The sequence below is a fragment of the Eucalyptus grandis genome, chromosome 2 (assembly GCF_016545825.1).
Source record: "Eucalyptus grandis isolate ANBG69807.140 chromosome 2, ASM1654582v1, whole genome shotgun sequence".
Lineage (NCBI taxonomy): Eukaryota > Viridiplantae > Streptophyta > Magnoliopsida > Myrtales > Myrtaceae > Eucalyptus > Eucalyptus grandis.
Genome location: NC_052613.1, coordinates 30955411 through 30979862, shown reverse-complemented (window position 1 = coordinate 30979862; position 24452 = coordinate 30955411). Strand labels below are relative to the sequence as shown.

Sequence of the window (24452 nt, the reverse complement as noted above, 5' to 3'; positions counted from 1 at the left end):
AAATTGGCCAAGAAGACTATGTTGAAATTTCGGGTAAATTTTTATGATTAAATTGATAAAATTGAAAAATTTATAACAAATCGACATCTGCACAATATTCTTAAAGCTAGTCCATGTAATTCTCTCCCTTTTAGCCCATCAATTAAGTAATAGAAGGAAATGTAGGAATATTTTAGGTTTGCCTAACCAGTCATGAAAGAATGACAAGCTCTTCCAATTCTTTGTCGCATTCTATTACATTCTCTCTCATCCCATTTGGGTGCCAAACCCCATATGAAACCCACATATAATGCAGCAACCATCAGACAGTTACAAGACAAAAGACATACAAGGGAATGTGAGCTCCAGCAAAGAGGACCAGGTCTGTACAAGATTCCCTCTCCCTTGTTTTCTTCCTTTTTCTCAAATCAAAAACCACAGAGAAAGAAAAAGAAAATGAGAAAATTCACTTGCTCAGAACCCTCACACGCACCCTCCCAAACCCATCTATAATTGGTTAGTTGGAGTCTCTAAAGAAGGGTAGCTGGATAGATAGATACAGGGACCCCAAGTTCTCTCCACCCTGCAATGCACGCACAAACACGCACCTTCAATTCTTCTTCTACCACTTGACCTAAATCTCTCTCCCTCTCTCTCTCTCTTTCTCAGAGACACAAAACACGAGGTCTCATATTCAGTGCTTGACTTGGGGGTTGCTTGTGCACACTCAGCATGCCAATGGCACCAACAAGAAGTCGGTACTCAAAGAGAGAAGCTAACAGAGGAGCATGGACTCCAGAAGAAGACCAAAAGCTAGCTCGAGTGATAGAAACCCATGGCCCAAGAAGGTGGAAGCTTGTTGCAGCTAAAGCAGGTACTGCAATGCTCAATGCAATCTCCCATTGCATTCAGAGTAACTCAAAATTTTTTTTCTTTTTGAGGTAATTTACCCATGTGAATTTGAATTGGATTCTTCTGTTTCTGCTGTAGGCCTCAATAGATGTGGGAAGAGTTGCAGATTAAGATGGCTGAATTATCTTAGACCCAATATCAAGAGAGGCAATATCTCAGACCAAGAAGAGGACTTGATTCTCAGGCTTCACAGACTCCTCGGAAACAGGTGAACTCTCCCACCAGAATCACTTCTTCTTGCAACTGATGAGCCTCCGGCTGGAATTCAATGACTGATTGAATTCCGTTGGTTTTCTTTCTTTTGCAAACTATTTCAGGTGGTCCTTAATAGCTGGAAGGCTACCAGGTCGGACCGATAATGAGATCAAGAACTACTGGAACTCTCATTTGAGCAAAAAGATAAAGCAGAAGGAGAACCAAAGCAAATCCCCTGAGCAAGATCAGTCTCAGGACCTAAGGAATAGTGCTGCAAGGATGCATAGCATGGCGGGCAACAATGGAGAGACATCAAAGAGAGATGAAGTGATGAAAACTGACTTCTCTAGGAATGAAATCCTCGATAGCTTCGATGAGGGTCCTCTGAACTTGGAGTGGATGAGCAGATTCTTGGAAATGGATGAGAGTTGGTTTTCGTTTGCTTAAACAGTAGATTTTCTTCTTTCCTGATTTATGATAAGCAATGATGGGGAAGTGCAGCATCTGGATTCTACCAACCCATAATGGAATAGTATATTCCAGGCAGGAAATTATAGAATATGGAGTATTTTATGGGGAAATTGCCAAGAATGTCAAGTTTTTGCTGTTACCCTTTGGCAAATCTTGGATATTTAGTCAAAACATATCCGTGGTGTTCAACAAGTCTAACGTTGGATCATTCCTTATGTCTTGGCAGAAATTTTTGAAAATAAAAGGAAAAAAATGGCATAATCAGACTGCTCTAGAACATGTCATTATATTATATTGCATATGTTAATTCCTCTGAAGACTCAAAGAAGTATCAATAAAATGCGTCAATCAATATTAGCATGCTTTGTTGGATATGCGATGGTGTTCTCCCAAAGGTTACCTCAATTGTAAACTGAACCAACGTTAGTTTATGCTGAAATGTCAAACTTTAACCAAAGTTGAGAACTATGTGCAATTTTCTCAAACTGTAACCTGTGCACTGGTTTATGTCAATTTAAACTGTAACTATCAAGTCAAGTAAACCTCATGTAGATCCGAAGGGATCGTCCATTTTTGGTATAAACAGCAAGTCTAAGTTTGGCGACAGGGACAACAGAGAAGAACAGAGAACTACAAAACTTCATCAGTAGTTCGGTCCCAATTATCAAAAGCAGACAACTATATTAGTCGTAACCTAAAACTAATTTAGCTGAGTCTTTGTGTAGATTTTGGCCAAAGTATGTGCGGTCGTCCAGTTCCATCCATGAACAGAGACAAAAGTCTCCCCAAAAAGATGTTGTGAAGATGCAGAAAGGAATCATCTCATTGTTTGAGACACAGATTCAGAAATGAAATAGTAAAAGAGGTAAAGAATCTCTATTTTTGTACATAAGGATGAACTTTTGTTCGTTTTTATATCCCGGCAACATGGGCATGGGTGGGGACAGCGGCTATATGGATGAAATTTCGTTTCAGCAAACAAGGACCTTATTTGGGTTATCTGCAACTCCAGGCTTTTCTTTGCCCATCACTCGGCATTTTAGCTCAATCAAATGTCTCTGCTGAACAGAAAAAATATGACCCTTGGTGTCTCATAGGCACAGGATTTCGTCACCATTTTCACGAGGACCTAACGAGACAAGCAGAGAGTAAAAGCAGAATTCGCATACTAGACAAAAATTATGTGACGGATTGTCCTGGACAGAGTTCTTGCCGTTCCAATGACTTGTGTTTCCCCTTTGAGCTAATATTTGACAAACCAATGAAGCATATATTCCCTTTCACATAAATCTTGCATATGAGCTTGCATGATGAGAAATAATGCCAAAAAGGTACTCTGTATACGGAAGAGAAATGCTACACATTGTGCTTTAGCTTGATTTTATACATTTACCCAAGTAAAGACTTTTTTTCTGTTATCATATGGCCATGTCTGAAATTTTTTCAAATTGGGTACCAGAGGCAAGCTGAATCGGTTGACCGAGATTCTTTATTTCCGCAATAAGTATGTACTTTCGGGCAGGACACAAACAAGAAGGATTTGAACTTCAAAAGCCTCAAATCTCGGGACCACTAATCTTGACGTAGCTTATTGATTTACTTTCACGACGACCTTAAAGGTTGAACCCGGCGCAGTATCATTGGAGCTCCATGCTGTGGCTGGAGAGTAATGACGGTATGTGGGGCGTGGACATAAGCAGGAGATAGCTGAAACTCAAAATTCTGCAATATCATTGCTAGGGCCATCTTCGCTTCGATTGTCGAGAAGTTCTGCCCTAGGCATATTCTGGGTCCCCACCCAAATGGATAGAATGCCAACTGATGCTTTGAAGCATTCGAAATGCCGTTGGCAAATCTCTCTGGTCTAAATTCATCTGCATCGTCGCCCCAAAGTTTGGGATCAAAATGAAGCAGCAGAGTCGGAAGGAGGATGTCCACTCCAGCTGGGATTGACATTCCACCTAAAGTAGTATTTTTGCAAGTGTGTCGGTAAAGGGCAGTCACAGGCGGATATAGTCTCATGACTTCTTGTAATATCATCGATACCTGCGAAAGAATCACTTAAGCCAGTGCTGCTGACCAGTATACACTACACAGTTACTGAAAATATTTCCCATGGTGAAAAATTTACCATGAATCTTTTTGAGTGATTCTTAATGGGAGATTAGTAAATGGGACTGGCAATTGAGAGATAGAATGGAGAAAACCTTACAATTTTTAGGTGATTAATCTCATCGATATCGGGAATGCGGTCCCCACAAACCTGCAACACCTCCTCTCTTGCTTTCTCTTGCCACTCGGGGTGCATCGACAGGACGACCATTGTCCAAGTGAGCCAGTTAGCTGTTGTCTCTTGGCCTGCGAAGTAGAACAACTTGCATTCCTCTACGACATCTTCGATTGTCATGTCATTTTCAGCTCCTCTGCATTGCAGTAGCAAGCCAAGTAAATCATTACATGATTCTCCATTCTGCATCACCTTCTCTTTCTGTCTGATTATTGTCCGTATCATTGATTTGATCTGTTGGTCTAGATAGTATCTTCTCTTGTTCTTCTTTGTCGGTAGCAAGCTGTGTAAAAAGGCCGAGCAAGAGGAAGCTCAAAATTAAATAACATATACCATTGGCTGCACAAAACTCTTGTATGAATTTAATAATATTTATGGCATCGGACAAATTGGATCCAAATAGCGAAATCCTATTAATGCACCTGAAACCAGGCAAGTATAGGCTAAAATAAGCTTCAAGAACCAGGACAGCTTGTTCCTTCTGAAGCTCAAATATCTTCTTGCCTTCTTCATAGCTGCTCCCGAAGGCAGATCGGGAGATAATGTCAGCTGTGAGGTTTTGCAGTTCAGTTGCAACATCAACTTCACACGATCCTTGAGAGTTGGTCAACTCCTTGAGTCGATCCATAAGGTCGCAACAGCTCATGGAAAAAGCTGGTATCATCCCCTGGCAAATAAAAACTTATTAGTGAACTATATTGCTATTTGATTCTAACATGTGCCTAGCTACTGATCTCTCAATTGCTTATTTCTGTACAATATTTGTTGCATTTTTCGCAACAATTGGGCAGAAAAATTCTGAGTAACAGTATGTGCAAAAATATGAAAATACCTTCAACTTCTCAAAGTGGAAAGCTGGTGTGATCAATTTCCTACGTTTGGCCCATTTTTCTCCTTCCAAAGTGGACACACCAAGCTGTAGAAGATCGACTAGAGGGTTGGAAGGAGGTTTCACAAAGTGGCCATTCTTGTCTGCTAGCACCACCTTGATGAGCTCCGGGTCTGCCACTATCAGACTTGGTCTTGTTTCAATCCAACTCAAACATACTTTACCTGCTCAATTTTCCATGTTTTAGAAAAACTTCAGAAAAGATAATACCGCCCTCACTGTGCGAAATATATGCGAAGATTTACGCAAATTCAATCACAGAACCATGATGCTCCTGGACAAGACTCTCTACATCAAGATTCTCTTTTATCAGGCGAAAAGTAGATAATTGAAGAGTGCAGTGTCGCCTCTATTTTGCTTACCATACTTGTGGACCATTTGCTGAAGTAATGGCCTCACGCGCTGCACAATCCGATGATCAAGACTTGCAGCAGGCTCAGGGTCAGGCCAGGCTTCTTCGGTGAACCTCGACATCTGCTTCAGGTCATCATGGAAGGGACTGTAGGAAGTGCCTTGGAGACCTTGATTTCTCAAGTGCTTCTCCAGAGTCTTGGGTCTATGCCAATAAACATAGTATACTTTCCCCACGCAATACATGAACAGAGAAGCCAAAGAGAGTGCTAAAGAGCTCAAACGTAACTCTGCATTTTTGCTCTCACGTAATTTCTAAGCTCTGTTTCAGAGCTTGTGGGATCGGTTAGCTTGGAGGAAATGAGCACTGAGTCAAAAAAATTTATAGCGGTGTGAGGCATGAAATGATGGCCATGTTTCTCCACATCTTTTCAATTTTTTCAATTTTTTTTTTTCTTTTGGTTTGAAGAATTGATTGCTGGGCCAACGACACCTAAAACACCCAAATAAGGAGCGACTCCTAATAGGTTTTTAGAATGGTAAATGGAGCATAAATTAACCGAATTGCATATTAAATAGGCGAAAGTTCCTTAATTACACATATGATACTAGAATTAACTCACAAGATGTGTATTTTAGAAGTATGATTTAGCATATCCTTCCATTGCTAAGATGGACAACCTCCTAAGAAAATGTTTATATGTATGCCAAATAATAATATCATGAGACTTAGCATGGAACAAGCTAAAATAAGGAATATCTTGGATGAATAATTCACAGTGTCATAGCATCTTTATTTAAAAAAAAAAAAATCTTATGGATTTCATTGACTAAAATAAGAACGTGTGGCTACCAAATTCTCCAAAGTTTGTCATTTACCGGTTTGTGATATTTATTGATAATCTATTTAGTGGTTGACATTTATGGTGCGCCAATACGATGGCAAATTGCAATATGGAATTATTGATTTTGGAGTCCCCACAAAAGGGCTCTTTTGACAATAAAATAAGTGGGCAGTGTAATTTAATATGTAGATTTTCTTTTTAAAAATTTTCTTTTTTTCCTTGGGCACCAAGCCATAAACAAGGGCTTGGTCACACCAATTGCTTTGAAGTTGACTTTCTTTGGACAAAAGTGATGAGGTGACAGAAATTGGTGCACTTTTTGTCTTATGCCTTGGTTTCCAAGAGTTCAATAATCCGCCATTCTATGTGACCATGCGTCCTCTTCAGCGCCTTGCTCTCCAAGAGATCAATAAGAGTAGGCCATGTACAATATTCTTAGGGGTCGCAGTCCATCATAAACATATTGATTATTGATTTACGATAAAATAAAAATATTTTGTGACCGGTATTGACTATTGCAAAGCAATATGTTTTTGTTTTCTTCCATTAGGGCAATGAATAGTGGAGAGTTGCGAATTTATTACTAATAACACGGAAAAGGGGATAAAAAAAGAAAAATTCAAAACCTAGCCAACCTCCCTCTTTGGTCGCTTCGATCAGTTCACCTCATTGACAAACCGAAATCATGCCGAAAGATCATATACGAGAGTTCTCCAAAATAGGAATACAAATTTGAGGTTAGGTGGGCCTAATCGGGAAAGCCCATACCATACCCTAAAGAGAAGCCACCGGCCCAACCCTGTCCAAATCACAGAAGACCCACTTTTGAGAAGATTGGAGGAGAACTCCGTGCTTTAGTTGGGGGGCTGATTTGCAGGATCTAACGAGTAAAGCAGCCATTCTTGCAGCAAGGCGGGACCTCAAAGAAATCAGCAAACGTGAGATATCCAATGTTTTGGGGAGAATCACGGCCGGACCAGAGAAGAAAAATGCCGTTGTCTCATTTGAAAATAAGTTGGTTGCTTATCATGCGTGGTATATACGTCCGGTGTAATGTAGCTATGGCTGTTTACCGTATGATGAGAATTTTGCAAGTGGCTGAGCATGCTTTAGTAGGTGCACTGATGCCTGAATGATGAATATGACCCTATGGCCAAGATATCCATCATCCGCTGTGGCCAGACCAGAGGACTTACACCTTTTTCGCTCCAAGAGAAGAGCGACTCGAGTCTAGGCTATGTATAGTAGAAGCTACCCCGAGAATTAGATGGTCATTGCACTTGGTAGAAAAGTTAGTTCTAAATACTCGATCTTACGATTGACTAATAATTGAATGAGCCTGATTAAAAAATCAAGATAAGATAGTGTCATGTATCATATTTTGTGTATCAAGATAGAATAAAGTTGATATATAGAAATATAGTCTAGATGAAAATTTTCATATATGAATGTGGACGATAAAGGTAGATAGAATTTATTATACTTATGGTACAAAAGTTATTTTTTCTCAAATAACAAACTTCTTAAATTAATGAAAATTAAATATTTCGTATTTTCTACTAGTTACATTGCCCTTTGTGATAGATGCACGAAAAGATTGTATGATAACTTTATGTTGTTAGAGTAATTAAATATTAAACCATGCATTATCTAATAACTTAAACTTTTAAATTAGTTGGCAGTGATCTTACAAAATCTCACATGAAATGCCTACCTTATTTGATGAATTAGAAAGCATCGAATAGACCAAAAACAAAATATAAATTTGTATAATGTAGTATGTTCCATGAACTCAATGACAATAGTAAAAACGTTCGTATTATGTTCTCCTTTTTTCAGCAGATAGTAGTAAGACTAGAAATGTTCATTTCGACATGCTATCAGACCCCATTGTTGTTCACCATCGTTATCATGTGAGATATCACTCCATTTGGATATGCTTTCAGACGTGGATTCCATGGTTGTTTTCACAACAGTATAAGAGTATGATTTTCCTCTCATCAACTGCCGAGAATGGGAATGAATCGATCGAGTATTTCTAGAAATGTTTAGTCTGACAATCATACATCAAATGTTTTTAGTGATTGAACTGCCTAACAATCATCCTCTCCAAACACCATCGCGTCATTAGCGAAACTGATGAGAATGAATCGATCCATTTGCACTTCTGCTTTTCACCATCTCATTCAAGAATCTGGCGATCTCGCTAAGCCTCTCATTTTTTCATCCCGTCTTTGCATTGTCTCATTTGTTTTCACATCACTCTCACACTTGCCCATCCACTGCTGGAGCGAGTGATTCAATGGATTGATCTGAATTTGTAGCCTTTGTGATAAACAAATGCAGAAACAGCGGATTGGTGGAAGCCAACGATGCTTTATTCTGCTTGGAGAGGATGATTCGAATGAACCCTTTGCCTTCAACCCCCGTTTTGCCCAACTCTTGGGGGTTGGCCAAGATGAAGCATTGCGCCATCACCATCGACATGACCGAGAGGATGGGTTTGGAAAGAACGACTCCCAATGTTTTTACTCGCAGCATTTTGATGAATCGCCTCCGCCAATTGAAGTGGTCCGATCTCGGTTTCTCAGTTTTGATGTTAAATAGTCAAACTTGCACTAGAACCAACAACTGTGAGCTTTCACACTTTGATAAGGTAGATATAACCACATGCCGAGCCATGATGAGGGATTGTCAAGAACCGGCCATACCAGGAAAGCCGTTCGATTGCTGAAGAATTTGGAAGACGAAGGCTGGGAGCTAGATGCGATCATGTACACCATGATCATCGGCAGTTGTTGCAAGGAGCATCGGCAGTATCGCTTGGATCCTTGGTGTCTAGTATCGACAATTTATTGGTATAAAACCCTGCAAAAAAAAAAAGACAAACCTTCATCTCCTTGGGAATTGGAAGTCCAGACTTTGTGACGCTGCTTATATGAGAGAAAAATGAACATGTGCTAGCTTATAGTGTTGCATAAACAGAGAGGACTTGGAAATTAGCACGTTGGCATTAAATCAAATATTTCATGAAGTCATCATACCGGTATACCACAGAGGAGGAGGCATTGGAGTCCACATGAGATGGTCCCAGTAGCACAGGTAGCTGCAATCCTCACCAATCCTTCAATTATGCCTGAACTTTGAAGACATTCTCTTCCAATTGCATTACTAACTAGGAAATAAGGAAAATGGCGCAAATACCACCTTCTTGATGTTCCGTTTCATTTCCTTTTTCCTGGGTCATCACCAATGGCTTCTATAAAAATAATTGAACACGTATAGTGAAAAGTGCTGTTTTGGCTAGAAAATGAGATCAGACCCTAAAATTTCATGAGCAAGGTGGTGAGTACGGGAATGAATCGATCAAAGTATTTCTAGAAATGTTCAGTTTGCCAATCAAGTAGTTTTCAATGATTGAACCGAAAACTATGTTGTTATCAAACATCTAAAGTTTCAGTGATTGTATTGCCTAATAATCATCCTCTCCATAAGCCATCACGTCAATTTGTGGATTCTTGAACTCGGAAGGAGAAAATTTGGCAAAACTAATGAGAATGAATCGATCCATTTGCACTTCTGCTCTTCACCGTCTTGTTCGAGAATCTGGCGATCTCGCTAAACTTCACTTCTCATCCCATCTTTGCATCGAACCATTTTTTTCACGATGCTCGCATGGTTGCCCATCTACTGCTGGAGTGAGTGATTCAATGGATCAATCTGAACTTGTGACCTTTGTGGTGAACAAATGCAGAAATGGCGGATTTGTGGAAGCTGACAATGCCTTATTCTTCTTGGAGAGGACGATTCGAGTGAACCCTCTTGACTTTACCTCCCTGTTTCGCCTAACTCTTGGGGGTTGGGGCCAAGATGAAGCATTACCCGTCACCATTTTGATGACGGATGGGTTCGAAAGGAACGACTCCCAACAGTTCTATTCCCAACATTTTGATGAATTACCTCTGCCAATTGAAAATGTCCGATCTCGGGTCCTCAGTTTTGTGTAAAATGGTCAAACTTGGACTTGAACCTACAACTGCGAGCTTTTAACACTCTGATCAATGGGCTCGTTGGAGAGGGTAGAATCGCCAAAGCCATGAGCTTGGCGGATGAAATGTTGGCCAGACAATCGAGGTAGATATAACCACGTGCCAAGCCATGATGAGGGATTGTGCAGAACCGGCAATACCGGAAAAGCCGTTCGATTGCTGAAGAATTTTGAAGACAGGCTGAGAGCTAGATGTGACCATGTACACCACGATCGTCGGCGGTTATTGCAGGGAGTACCAACAATTTATCGGTATAAACCCCTGCAAAGAATAAAAAAGAACATTTCCTTGGGAATTGGAAGACCGGACTTTGTGATGCTGCTGCGGATACGAGAGCAAGGAAATTGAACTTGTGCAAGCTTATACTACTCAATAAATGAAGGGGACTTGGAAATTAGCACTTTGGCATTATATCAAATATTTCATGAATTAGTCATCATAACAGTATACCACAGAGGAGGTGGCACTTGAGTCCACATGAGAAGGTCCCGGTAGCAGTGGTAGCTGCAATTTTGTTCTCAAACTCAGTTGAGGCAATCTTCTTGTTCTCCTTCCCCTTCTCCTTCTCCTTCTCCTTCTTCATTCCTTGGTGAGATTTTGTTCCCTTCTCTTGGTTGTGTCCTTCGAGGCAAGTCGTTAAGAAGTTTTGGACGACCCGAAGATGTGTCTCTTATAGTTTGAACCGCATCATCAAATGTAAACCCTGTATTTGGGTCTGACACTCATTGGCTTTCCCAATCAGCTGTTGTCACATGAGATTTTGAAAATAAATATAATTCTACTAATTACATATGTACTTCGTGATAGATTCAGGAAAAGAAGAATGATAAATTCAGGTTGTTTATGATATTTCATCAAAAGTTACAACACTAACAAATTCAACCTTAGAAGACTTATAACTAGTCTCCACCGGGCACTTGCTAAAGATGGTCAAAAATGGGGGCGATGCATGTGTTACATGAGATGGTTGAGAGTACAAATGTGTCACACTTTCCAATCATCTCGAAGAGAGATAAAGGCGTGGCTGCATGGATCCTTAGTTCTGTCTACTTTTAGATGTATTTGGAATGAAGAACCTAAAATTAGTTGAAAGTAGTAAGCGTAGACTTGAGAGTCCATCAATTTATTTTGACCTGGCCCAGATTCTGGCGATCTATGATGACCTCTTCAATAAATCTCATCTATCAACACAAAAATCTGGGGACATTAGTTTTGCCACACATTCCAGGGGTCTCTGATTAATTTGCAGTTGGATCGCAATCAACAGAATTCATTATGAGCCAAAGAAATAGAAAACAACGGACTTAAGAGAAGAGAAGTCAGCAATTAACACCATCATCCTTGTTTGTGTTTATGAACAGAACAGATGCTGAAAAGGCAAAGTGCCCAAACTACAGAACAGATAGGCATACTTGTTTCTTGGTTATGTTGCAATATCCAAACAGCGAAATCAGCAATAGGAAATTGTTTGCTAGGAGGCTATATTTAACTTTACAAATTTAATGCTGCATACATGAGATTTAAGCTCGTCGTATCGAGACCTTTATCACAACATTCAAAAGATAAAGAAAAAGAGGAGATTGTCATCATGCATCCTAGTTCACGGATTTCTGAAGAAATTCCACAGCTCACATAGTATAAGCACACAAGTTGCTCTATTATGGTACAACTGGTAGTACATACCTCCATCTGTAGAGCCTCATTGGGTTTGAAAGTGATACCATAGAACGAAACCGCATCAAACAACTCTGCATTAGGGTAACATGCAGAAAAATCAGCACGTACATATTCAATTAACAGAGAGGTAGAACCTAACAAGCACACATCACATTCAATTAAATATAAGTACACAAGTCACTCTTTCACAGTTATGGTAGGACTAGCAGTGCATACCTCTATCTGCAGAGCCTGACTGAGTTTGGGAATGATACCATTAGAGCGCATTGCATCAAAGAACTCTGCATTTGGTTAACATGTAGAAAAATCAGCACGTATGTATTTGCTTGATAGAGGTAGGACCTAATGAGCATACAAAAAGTAGATTCAACTGAAAAATAATACATTCACAATCATTCAGTTTTGTGCTGATGAAACCATATCAAGTGCTCTGATCTTCATAGGCATAAAAAACTCCCTTATGACACTCCAATTGGCCCATGAGCCTGTTCAAGGTCCCACAAAAGCAAGCATTCAGCTGTTGCTTATGACACCTCAGCAAAATCCCTCTTCTTCATTTGACCGTTCTCTGGTATGGACTATGAATTGCCTCAGCCGTGTTAGCCAGACCCAAATCAATCATTTGATAAAATAATTCCACGACAACATCAGGATCAAACGGGATGCAAAATAAGAAGCAAAATCTTAAGCTCCTCGCCTAGCTTGTTTTACAGAGCAGGCAAAAAATTGTCCCAATTATGCAAAAGGTCATCTATACAGCTCTTTGAATTGAAGTCCAAAAGTAAGCCTTGATCATTACATAGACCAATTGGACCTATCACAACAATAGCACCAATTTATCTCGCTTGATAATCTTTCAATAGTCTCACAATTGTTTATGGAAAGCCTACCTAAAATCATAGATGAAAAAGGCTAGCCAAAAGTAATTTTTACTTTTTTAAATCACACACTAGAAAAAAAAAATTAAACCTTGATTTTTATTTTAGCTCAGTTTCTCTTCCTTACAAGGAATTCATGCTTGAATGAACAATGGATAGGCTTTCCCATCATCACGAAAAATCGAGAGCTGTTTGACCTAAACAGGATGTCTATGAATACTCAAATCTGACACATAAAATTTCTCACAAAAGGAGTTCAAAATGGTTAAAGGAAAATACTAGTTTGAGACAGAGAAAAAAGGGATTTGGGCACAGTTTATAAATTGAGTTGCAGAAGATCAACCTCTTGATGAAAAATTCTCATCTTGGGTTTACCAAGAGGGAAGCTGTAAATCACTAAGTAATTCTTGTTTACCTATATCGTTAATTTTCATTTGTTGCCTCACAAGCCGCCAATCTATCTACAAAAGTTGCCGATTGAAGATTAGGTGAAAAAACATTGCCGTGATGCAATCAACAGCAAATATATTTAGGCAAATCCATATCAAATAGATACCAAGCATCGAGCATATAATTCGTAAAAGATATATCTGTTAGAAAAGTATTACACTTTTCGCTCATGCTAGTTGTTAAAGGACGAAGAATCTTACCAGATGATCAACACCTTCTAACATATGAAGAACCACAATTGGATCAAAATTTTGATCTTGGCTGAAGCATCATGTTATCTTCTAGGACCAACTTCCCACTCTTGCACTTATGTAAGACTGGGAATTGAGCTAGGGATTTCTGTCAATGACTCGCAATCCCATAGATCAAGTTGTTCGAGAGAAGAAAAGTTCCCAATTGAGCTAAGGGATTTCTGTTAATGGCTCACAGCCCCATAGATCAAGTGATTCAAGAGACGAAAGATTCCCAGTTGAGTTAGGGATTTCTGTCAATGACATACAGCACCTTAGATCAAGTCATTTGAGAGAAGAAAGATGCCCAATGGAGCCAGGGATTTCTGTTAATAACTGGCAACCCATTAAGTTGTTCGAGAGAAGAAAGATTCCTAATTGAGATAGGGATTTCTATCAATGACATGCAACGCCTTAGATCAAGTTGTTTGAGAGAAGAAAGATTCCCAATTGAGCTAGGGATTTTTGTCAATGACTCGCAACCCCATAGATCAAGTTGTTCAAGAGAAGAAAGATTCCCAATTGAGCTAGGGATTTCTGTCAATAACATGCAATCCCCTAGATCAAGTTGTTTGAGAGAAGAAAGTGTTGGAGAAATCTTTCCAGAATATTTTGAAGATGACAAAACATTTCTATCAGTCTAAGTCTGGATATCGAATAGTTAAAGTCTCAAGACTTTATAGTCTCAAGACTTTGTAATCTCAAGACTCAAGACTCAAGACTCAAGACTCAAGACTCAAACTTATTCTCTCGGCAGTCTTTCTAATCCAGTGTTGAAGGAAATCCAAAGCCAAGGTTTATGGTTTAGGATTCGATCCTATCCTCTGGAATAGATTCTTTGGTTGGATAATCATTTCGGATTCTTTATTTCTTATCCAAGTTCGATTGAAGATCCAATGGTCGACGAAATAATCTTGGATTGTTCTATTCTTGGAAACCGAGATCCTGATTGTATGGGCGAACATGATTGATGGGCTATCATCAGATTCCTTAAATAGCTCGGATGATCTTCTTGATTGATTCCGTCCAACGGGTAGATTGGAGGAATTCCTTTGGTAAGTGCCAACGGCTATGATGGCATGAAGGAGTATAAAAGGAAGACGTTCTAGTTGTTTTAAGTGTGTGATCGATAGAAAAATTCCGAGTCCGAAGATCCTTGATTGTTAGTTGAGGCGAGCGAAATTGTATACAGAGAGTGTTTATACTCGGTGACGCCTTGTGTGAGTGTGGTAGATCATCTACACCTAGAAATCAAGGAAGATCAACACCGTAACAACTCTTTGATCATAGTGGAATCCAGCCAATTGGTCGGTGCGAGAAGAGTGGACGTAGGCTTGAATCAAGCCGAACCACTATAAACCGAGTGTTCAATTCTCTCTTTCCCTTACTCGGTCTTGCGATTGAATTTTTAAGCATTTGCAAATTCTCTAATTGTTTAAATATCGTGTAAGCTTCGAGATATTTCTTTCGTTTACCTATTCACCCCCCTCTAGGTACACGTACTAGCTATTTCAATTGGTATCAGAGCCCGTGTTCTTACTTTATTTGAAGTGTTTTACTTCAGAGTAAAAGATCCATGGCTAGTATGCTAGCACCGGGGGCGATGGAGGGGCAAAGCAATACCAGACCTCCCTACTTCGATGGAAAGGATTACAACATATCCGGAAGAACAAGATGAAAGCTTTCCTACGATCAAAGGATCCTCGGAATGGGACGTAGTGGAAAAGGAATCACTCCTACTGCTGCATCAATCACCGAAAGAGGAAAAGAAACCGTTGAAACCAGCGGAATGTCTCAAGAAGAAATAAACAAGAGACAAGCACTCGATGCTAAAGCAATTTATTCTTTATATTGTGCTTTGTCACCAAGAATATAACAGAATATCTTCTTGTGTCACAGCAAAAGAAGTGCAGGACGGGTTACATATCACTTATGAAGGGACGGTCGAGTGAAGGAGACCAGAATTAACATTCTTCTTGGTCAATATGAATCCTTCAAAATGAAACCGGGAGAATCTATAAGCGACATGTTTAGTCGTTTCTGAGATATTGTCAATGGTCTTGAGAACCAAGGACAAAAAATTTCTGATCCCATGAAGGTGAACAAGCTTCTACGTGGACTCTCAAGGATTGGAATCATATAAAGACTTCAATAAGAGAGACGCAAAGAATCATGCCATTATCGTAGACGAACTGATTGGAACTCTTCGGTCTTACGAAGTAGAACGAATTAATGAAGACGAAGATCCAAGAGGTAAGAAATCTATTGCACTAAAATCAAATGATGATTCTGATGATGCAGATTCTGAAGATGATATGGATGATGAGGAGCTCGCCCTCATGATAAGAAGATTCAGAAAACTAAATAGAAAAGGCAGAAGGTTCATCCCAAAGAAACAAAGTTTTCAGAGACAGCAGACCAAGTCTGTTGATGATGAGGAATCAAACAAAGATGTAGTTTGTTTCGAATGTAAAAAGAAGGGACACATCGGACCCAGTTGTCCTCTTGAAAAAGAAAAGAGGAAAAGCTGAGAAATCTTGAAAAGCTCTTAAAGCTGAAACCTGGAGCGATACAGAATGTGAAGAGAGTGATGAGGAATATGCCAACCTGTGTCTAATGGCACAATCAGACTCAGACTCTGGATCAGACTCAGACAGTGAATTTGAGGTAAGTGATTATAAAATCCCTGTCAAAGTCTCTAAATATATTGATGAGTTATGTTTTAGTCTTAAGACTTCTCTTAAAAGATTTCCGAACTCAAAAGGAAAATTCAATTTTAAAACAAAAGGAAAACATTTTAGAAGAAAAGGTAAAAAATTTAGACTTGAATGTTTCTACTCTTAAAGAGAGTGAAGACAATCTTTCAAAAGAAAATGCTTTCTTAAAAACTGATTTATCAAATATTTCAAAGAAATTTTCAATAGGGTCCGAAAAACTTGAAAAAATCCTTTCAATCCAAAGACCTTACTTCAATAAGTCAGGTCTAGGTATGACAGCTGAAACAATCCCTTTGATTGATTTTCCAAAAGTAAAAGAAAGAATTAAGAAAAGACCATCGAGAGAGGCTTATAAAAATCATTTCAAAAGAGTTTTTGTAAAGTCGTAGGTCGAAATGCTTTAAGGTGTTCTAAGTGTAACGGTCGGGATCATTTTGAAAAAGAGTGTCCTATGGTTTGGAAGCTTTGTTAAGAGAGTATGGCCTAATAATGCTCATCATACTAACACCAAAGGACCCAATAAAATTTGGGTACCAAAGAAAGCTTGAGACTCTTTTTTTGAATGCGGGTCTCTGTCAAAAAGAAGGTAAAGTGGTATCTTGACAGCGGATGCTCAAGACACATGAGGAGACTCAAAATGTTTCATAAAGATTATTAAAGTAAATGGTGGAAAAGTTTCATTCGGAGGAAATAGCAAAGGAAGTATTGTGGGATTCGGGCGTGAAAATTGGAAATCTCACAATAAGCAATGTCTCTCTAGTGGAAGGACTCAACTACAATCTACTCAGCATTAGCCAATTGTGTGATTTGGTTACAAGATCTTCTTTCAAGAAGGCATATGTTCGGAATTAGTAAAGATTCGACTCAGTCTTTCATGGGTCGAAGGCATGGAAATATCCATCTCCTTGATGTAAAGCCAAATGAAGAACAATGCTTAATCTCAATTCAAGATGAAGCAATTCTATGGCACAGAAAACTTGGCCATATCAACAAGAAGCAATTAGCCAAAATCTCTTCAAAGCAGCTTGTTCGAGGTTTACCTAAAGCGCCATACCAAAAGTCGACTTATGCACTCCATGCATTACGGGAAACGGGTAAGAAATTCATTTAAGCAAATAAATCATGTATCTACTAATCATGTAATGCAGCTGCTTCATATGGATCTCTTTGGACCAACAAGAACCAGAGCATTGGAGGTAAGAAATATTGCCTAGTAATTGTAGATGATTACTCTCGTTTTAAAAAGGTATATTTTCTTGCAAATAAATCAGAAACCTTTTCGTACTTTGAAAAGTTTGCTAAAAAGGTTCAAAATGAAAAAGGATGTGCTATTTCTAGTATAAGAACAGATCATGGAAGTGAATTTGAAAATCAAGATTTTACGAGATTACGTGATAAATCTGGGTGTTAATCACATGTTTTCCTCTCCGTATACTCCGAGCAAAATGGAGTTGTGGAAAGAAAGAATAGATCTCTTCAAGAAATGGCTAGAACACTTTTAATTGAAAGTAAAATTTCTTCACGATTTTGGGGCCGAAGTTTGTTTCAACTGCTTGCTATATTATAAATAGAGTCTTTCTAAGACCTATTCTTGATAAAACTCCCTATGAATTGTTCAAAGGTAAGAAGCCTATTGTTTCATACTTTCATGTGTTCGGTTGCAAATGCTTTATTTTGAAAAATGCAAATGATCGAGTTGGTAAGTTTGAAGAAAGATCGGATGAAGGCATCTTCCTTGGATATTCTACATCAAGCAAAGCCTACGAGTCTACAACAAAAAAAAGCCGTCGTCATGGAAGAATCAATGAATGTCAAATTCCAAGACTCGGTGCAAGATGAATCCGGCCCGGACTCGGACGAAGAGGCGGAATCCACTCTAGATCTTCAAATGTCTACATCTCAAGAAGCATCTCGGATTACGGAAGTCCATCATCAAGACGCTCATGGAGAATCAAATAAAGAAAGAGATCATCAACAGTAAGCGGAAGCACAAACCAGTCATCCCAAAGATCTTATTATTGGCGAACTTAATGAAGGAATCCGCACGAGATCAAAAAGGCATGAAGAATCTAGTCTTTGTGGCTCTCATCTCCGAAATTGAACCAAAAAGCATAGAAGAAGCTTTATCGATGAAAGCTGGATCGAAGCTATGCAAGAAGAGCTCGAGCAGTTCAACATCAATGATGTCACGGGAATTGACATCTAAACCAAAAGGAAAAACCGTTATTGGAACCAAATGGGTATTCAGGAACAAAATGAACGAAAAAGGAAAAGTCGTACGAAACAAAGCAAGACTCGTGGCCAAAGGATATACGCAAGAAGAAGGAATAGACTATGACGAGACTTACGCACCCGTTGCAAGGTTAGAAGCTATTCGTCTATTACTTGCGTTTGCTTGTTACAAAAATTTCAGGTTATTCCAAATGGATGTCAAAAGTGCTTTCCTAAATGGATTTATCCATGAGGAAGTTTATGTGGAACAACCGCTGGATTTGAAGACCCAAAGAAGCCGGACTCGGTCTTCGGGGCGAAAAAGGCTCTGTATGGTCTAAAGCAAGCACCTCGAGCTTGGTACGACAGACTAAGTAAGTTTTTATTACAAAAATGGTTTTGTCAAAGGTAAAGTAGATACTACTTTGTTTATCAAAAAGGAAAACAAAAACTTTTTACTCGTTCAAATATATGTTGATGACATTATTTTTGGATCCTCTAATGAAAGTCTTTGCAAGAAATTTTCTAAGTCTATGCAGGATGAATTTGAAATGAGTATGATGGGAGAGTTAACGTTCTTTCTTGGACTCCAAGTGAAACAAATGAAGGAAGGAACGTTCATTCATCAAGAAAAATATGCGAATGATCTTGTCAAAAGGTTTGGATTGGAAAAGTGCAAAAAGATTGACATACCAATGTCATGTTCTCGAGAAGATAGACAAGGATGAAGAAGGGAAGAAAGTAGATCAAAAGCTGTACGGGAGCATGATCGGTTCACTTCTTTATCTTCGCTCTAGACCTGATATTTTGCTTAGTGTTTGTATACGTGCTAGGTTTCAATCGGATCCTAGAGAATCACATCTCATTCTTTGTGAAACAAATTATCAAATACGTTGCTTCATCTTCAAGCATCGGTCTTTGGTATCCAAAGAGGGAGACTTTAATTTTTAGGATACTCGGATGCAGATCGGCCGGTTGTAGAGTCGATAGAAGAGCACTTACGGAATTTGTCAACTACTTGGAAACAGAACCGTGTCTTGGTTTTCAAGGAAGCAAAGCTTGTAGCTCTTTCAACGATTGAGTATGTAGCTCTTGGAAGCTTCTTGTTCGCAAATTCTATGGATAAAACAACGGCTACAAGACTTTGGCATTGAAGACTCATGCACGAAATCGGATGTGACAACACCGGTGCGATAAATCTCACCAAAATCCAATCCTTCATTCAAGAGCAAAGCATATTGAGATTCGACATCACTTTATTAGAGATCATATTCAAAATGGAGAAATCTCGATTCAATTTGTTGATTCAAAAAGTCAACTAGCGGACATATTCACAAAGCCTTTGGAGAAGAATCAGTTCGACTTTATCCGCTCGAGACTCAACATTTTGAAGCTTGAAGAAGTTAAAGTCTAGAGACTCACCAACTCTAAGACTCTGATCTCTTAGACTCTAAATCCCGAGACTCAATCATTCTTGGCTATAAATTTGTAAGTTGTATTTCATCTAAAAGGTACTAAGCGTCATTTAGTTATATTAACTCGAAAAGGCACGATCTTTTGTTTAATAATTTTGGCGGTTATTGATTTTAAAAAGAAGTAATCGTTCACTTTCCTTGCACCGATTGAACTTCCTTTTTCAAAAAGCGAGTTATATATATACGGTTTTTTCCCAATCTTCAAAACCCTAAAAGCACTCTCCTCTCGATCTTTGTTTCTACTCTTTGTTCATCGTCGAGAAAGTGGTCATTTTTCTTGGGAAAGCAAGTGAAGGAATCCTCCAATAGACAGAAAGATGTCGTCTTCGAGGAAATCATCAAGAATCGCGGCGGGGACCACAAAGAATGGAGAAGGGACCGACTCATTTCGATCTCACGAGGAAGAAGACTTACCAAGTCGGCGACGAGTCCGATTCGCTCTCCTCCACGTCATTCAGCATCTCCCGCCCCACAAAGTGCAAGTCATAATCGGAAGAAGAGATAATCGAGGATGCCGCCAGTAAGAGTTCAAAAGCCCTCCTTTTGTATACACTTTATCGTGCATTGAAAAGCACAGTACTCCATTGAACTACATAGATGACTTCCTTAAGGACAAAAATTATGGAAATGAGTATCTTTTCTGAAGAAAATGGAGGAATGGGGAATTGCCCCGAAAGGAAAAGCGAGAGGAAGCACGTGCGAACATTCCAAGAGATCCTCGTATGCCGGGACAAAATCGATTGACGGGACGATGATGACAAAATGTTCCTTGAATTTAAACCTAGAATGGGTGTGGCGGCAAAGGTGAAAGGAAATCGGATGGATTTGTTCAAATCCAAGGATCAAGAGAAAGTGTATTCCAGGCTGTTGAAAAGAGGGGTGATAAACCCTAGAAGTGTCGATTTTGACTTCCTGGATTCCATCAACTTGAACCTAGAGAGAAGTTGAATTTGCTTCAACTGAGACTTTCGCTCCGACTCTACGAGACGGGTATGATCATCGGCTGCTTATTTCTATTCAAATCTTAGCTTTTGGATGCGAATAGAATTTCATTCGATGTTCGAGACAAAGTCTATGTGGTAGATGTGAATATGCTGGTGGAGACATAGTTGGAGTTGAACGGGGACGCTATCTCCCAATCAAAGTCTCACCGCTTTCGAACTACTCGGATCTTGTCAAAGATAGGGATGTAGATAAGAAAATTATCTATTCCAGAATGAATGCTATCAACATTGTGCTTCACAAGATTGTGATCAACTGTATTAGACCAAAGTCTACATCAAAGACTTCTGTGTCTCTTTCTGAAGCAAAATTGATGTATGCGATCAACTCAGGACGGAAGTTTTCTCTCCCGCACACTATTCTTTTCCATATGTACAGAGCAGTGTCAAAAGACAAAGGACAATTGCCTTATCCCAGTGCAGTGACCAAGATCTTCAGACATCGAATATTGAACGCCACATACTTTTTGTGTTCGAACGTGTGATAAGATGGTGGTAGGGTTGAAAATGTTAATGAAGATGCGTCCGCAAGAACTCTCTAAGGCAATGGAGAAATTCAAGGTGAAATCTCAGTCCGGTCGCTTCAAAAGGGAAAGGAAAGAAGGCCATTGGTGCGTCATCGAAAAAGAGGAAAAGAACTCTTATCCGGAGGATGAGGATGAGGATGAAGATGATGAAGATCCCACTATTCCAAAGCCAGCGACAAGAACAAGACGTTACGTGTCTTATCCGACGAGAACTTCGGCGGGCGAGAAGAAGAAGAAGAGAGAGAGAAGGAGAAAGAAGTTGAGGAAGAAGGAGAAGAAGAAAAAGAACAGTCTGCTGATAAATGCGGAGAGAAGGGAAATCAAGAGCATGACCATCACTTTTCCCCTTTCGATGTCCTAGAGACAGGGGGAGTTAGCGAGCAAGAAAGGTCTCCACCTCATGCTGCTAAAGATCCAAGGAAATCTCCAAAAGACCCAGAAGAAGTTCAGGTTTCTCAATTGCCTGAAGAAGATGATACAACGATTCGAAATCTGCCAGACCGTTCAGAAGCACCATCGTCTGCACGCACACCATCTGAGAAAGTCAATGCCAGTACACAGACGGATGATTCTGTAGATCTTCGTAGTATCATGAATATTCTTCTAGAAATGCGAAACCAAATATATATTCTGGACTGTGACATCCAAGTCTTGAAGCATGATGGACAAGCATCTTGAGTCTACGGAAGATAAATACAAAGACCTCGCTCTTCAACTTCAAGCCAATGCCAAGAGAGAAGAGGTAGCTCATCGCGAGAAGATGCGAAGAAGCTCGAAGGAGTAGTCCAGTCCATTAGTGATTTCGGATCGTGCGCATTCCCAAGCGGACATGACTCCTTTCTCACCCGCTTTTTAATGATGACAAAAGGGGAGAACCTATTTGAACAAACATTTTTTTAAAACGTTATGTTTATTTTTATTTTTGAGAACTTGAACTTGAGTGTTAGACTGAATTGGCTGTGGATTTTGATGCTTGGTGGTTGCATTTATATCAAGTATTGTTACATGGTATTACTCATGAAAGACTAACCAATTTCTGTGGATGCACGAGTCTGGTTATTTATTAATCTTTATGAGTTAGCCATATTGCTTGAGAAATGTTTTTTTGAGGTCAAAGTTGTTCAAATCTTCAAGAAAGTTTTGTCACCATCAAAAAGGGGAGATTGTTGGAGAAATCTTCCAGGAATATTTTGAAGATGACAAAACATTTCTATCGATCTAAGTCCGGATATCGAATAGTTAAAGTCTCAAGACTTTATAGTCTCAAGACTTTGTAATCTCAAGACTCAAGACTCAAGACTCAAGACTCAAACTTATTCTCTCTGACAGTCTTTCTAATCCAGTGTTGAAGGAAATCCAAAGCCAAGGTTTATGGTTTAGGATTCGATCCTATCCTCTGGAATAGATTCTTTGGTTGGATAATCATTTCGGATTCTTTATTTCTTATCCAAGTTCGATTGAAGATCCAATGGTCGACGAAATAATCTTGGATTGTTCTATTCTTGGAAACCGAGATCCTGATTGTATGGGCGAACATGATTGATGGGCTATCATCGATTCCTTAAATAGCTCGGATGATCTTCTTGATTGATTCCGTCCAACGGGTAGATTGGAGGAATTCCTTTGGTAAGTGCCAACGGCTATGATGGCATGAAGGAGTATAAAAGGAAGACGTTCTAGTTGTTTTAAGTGTGTGATCGATAGAAAAATTCCAGTCCGAAGATCCTTGATTGTTAGTTGAGCGAGCGAAATTGTATACGAGAGAGTGTTTATACTCGGTGACGCCTTGTGTGAGTGTGGTAGATCATCTACACCTAGAAATCAAGGAAGATCAACACTGTAACAACTCTTTGATCATAGTGGAATCCAGCCAATTGGCTGTCAGTGCAGAAGAGTGGACGTAGGCTTGAATCAAGCCGAACCACTATAAACCGAGTGTTCAATTCTCTCTTTCCCTTACTCAGTCTTGCGATTGAATTTTTAACTGTTGCAAATTCTCTAATTGTTTAAATATCGTGTAAGCTTCGAGATATTTCTTTCGTTTACCTATTCACCCCCCTCTAGGTACACGTACTAGCTATTTCAGAAAGATTCACAATTGAGCTAGGGATTTCTGTCAATGATATGCAACACCTTAGATCAAGTCGTTTGAGAGAAGAAAGATTCCCAATTGAGTTAGGGATTTCTGTAAATGACTCGCACCTCCCTAGACCAAGTTGCTCAAGAGAAGAAAGATTCCCAATTGAGCTAGGGATTTCTGTCAATGACAGGCAACACCTTAGATCAAGTCGTTTGAGAGAAGAAAGATACCCAATTGAGTTAGGGATTTCTAGCAATGACTTGCAACACCCTAGATTAAGTTCTTCAAGAGAAGAAAGATTCCCAATTGAACTAGGGATTTCTACCAATGACTTGCAACTCCCTAGATCAAGTTGTTCGAGAGAAGAAAGATTCCCAATTGAGCTAGGGATTTCTGGCAATGACTTACAATAACCTAGATTAAGTTGTTCGAGAGAAGAAAAATTCCCAATTGCGATAGGAATTTCAACCAATGAACAACAAGATCCTAGAGCTAGTTTCTCTAGCTTCCTCAGAGAGTAGACTTGCATAGGAATCTTTGTGATGCCAATAGAAATTAAAAGGAGTTCTTTTAGTTCTTGCAATTCCCCCACTTCCTCCGGTAGCGCTTTCAGATTATAACAATTACACAAGTCCAAGGAAATGAGGCTCTTGAGTTCGCCAATAGAAGGGTGGACTCGCTTAAGTTTGTTACAATTGGACAAGATGAGAATCTCCAACTTCGTGAAAGCTGAGAGATTAGGAGTATATCTTAACTCCCGGCTATATGAAAGGTTGAGAACTTTTAGCTGCTTTGCCACCTGTACAAAAGAGAAAAAGCTATCAAAAATGAGTTTAATCGATAAAACAAAACAAAGCAAAGATCATAGAAGATGTCTTTTTTTCCATCTTACCATGATCAAACTCCATCCTCCCCAATCATCTGTAAGCTTGTTTTTTGACAATTCCAGCACCACTAATTTAGATAGATGCAAATTGATTGCTGAAGAAAATATATCGGGTCCAATGCAAAACCATTGAAGCCATCTTAATTCAGGAAAAAATTCATCAAAGTCTCCACTTATGGTTGTCCAGCAAAATGAAAGGAACCTTGAGCTCGGTAAGTTTTTAAGCAGTTCACTTGTGCCTGTAGAGGAACAGCCATGGGCCCAACAACTCTGCATATCAAATCAATCAATTGAGTGTCTGAATCGACTTCTAATTTTTTATTTTTGCTTTTCTAAACCCCA

The 24452-nt window shown here is 39.3% G+C and overlaps 2 protein-coding genes and 1 long non-coding RNA gene across 4 annotated transcripts; 1 reads left to right on the top strand and 2 right to left on the bottom strand.

Annotated features, from left to right (window-relative positions):
- The first annotated feature begins 501 nt into the window (after nt 1-501).
- LOC104432236 (transcription factor MYB114) lies at nt 502-1821 on the top strand. The gene is made up of 3 exons (XM_010044687.3): nt 502-853; nt 970-1099; nt 1209-1821. Exons 1-3 carry the CDS (start codon nt 712-714, stop codon nt 1531-1533), a joined length of 597 nt encoding a protein of 198 aa, XP_010042989.2. The 5' UTR covers nt 502-711; the 3' UTR covers nt 1534-1821.
- A 1054-nt stretch (nt 1822-2875) lies between these two features.
- LOC104432235 (cytochrome P450 CYP72A219) lies at nt 2876-5506 on the bottom strand. The gene is made up of 5 exons (XM_010044686.3): nt 5096-5506; nt 4677-4897; nt 4267-4511; nt 3770-4127; nt 2876-3603 (listed from the first exon to the last, which is right to left on the bottom strand). The coding sequence occupies exons 1-5, from the start codon at nt 5328-5330 to the stop codon at nt 3160-3162; spliced, it is 1503 nt and encodes a 500-aa protein (XP_010042988.2). The 5' UTR covers nt 5331-5506; the 3' UTR covers nt 2876-3159.
- Nucleotides 5507-10508: 5002 nt separating this feature from the next.
- Nucleotides 10509-12110, bottom strand: LOC104432155. 2 transcript variants are annotated; one of them, XR_005548217.1, is made up of 4 exons: nt 12040-12110; nt 11872-11936; nt 11662-11667; nt 10509-10720 (listed from the first exon to the last, which is right to left on the bottom strand). It is a non-coding gene; the product is annotated as an uncharacterized LOC104432155 (long non-coding RNA). The 2 variants fall into 2 exon arrangements; XR_005548216.1 differs by lacking the exon at nt 12040-12110 and having other exon boundaries at nt 11872-12033.
- Nucleotides 12111-24452: the final 12342 nt, after the last annotated feature.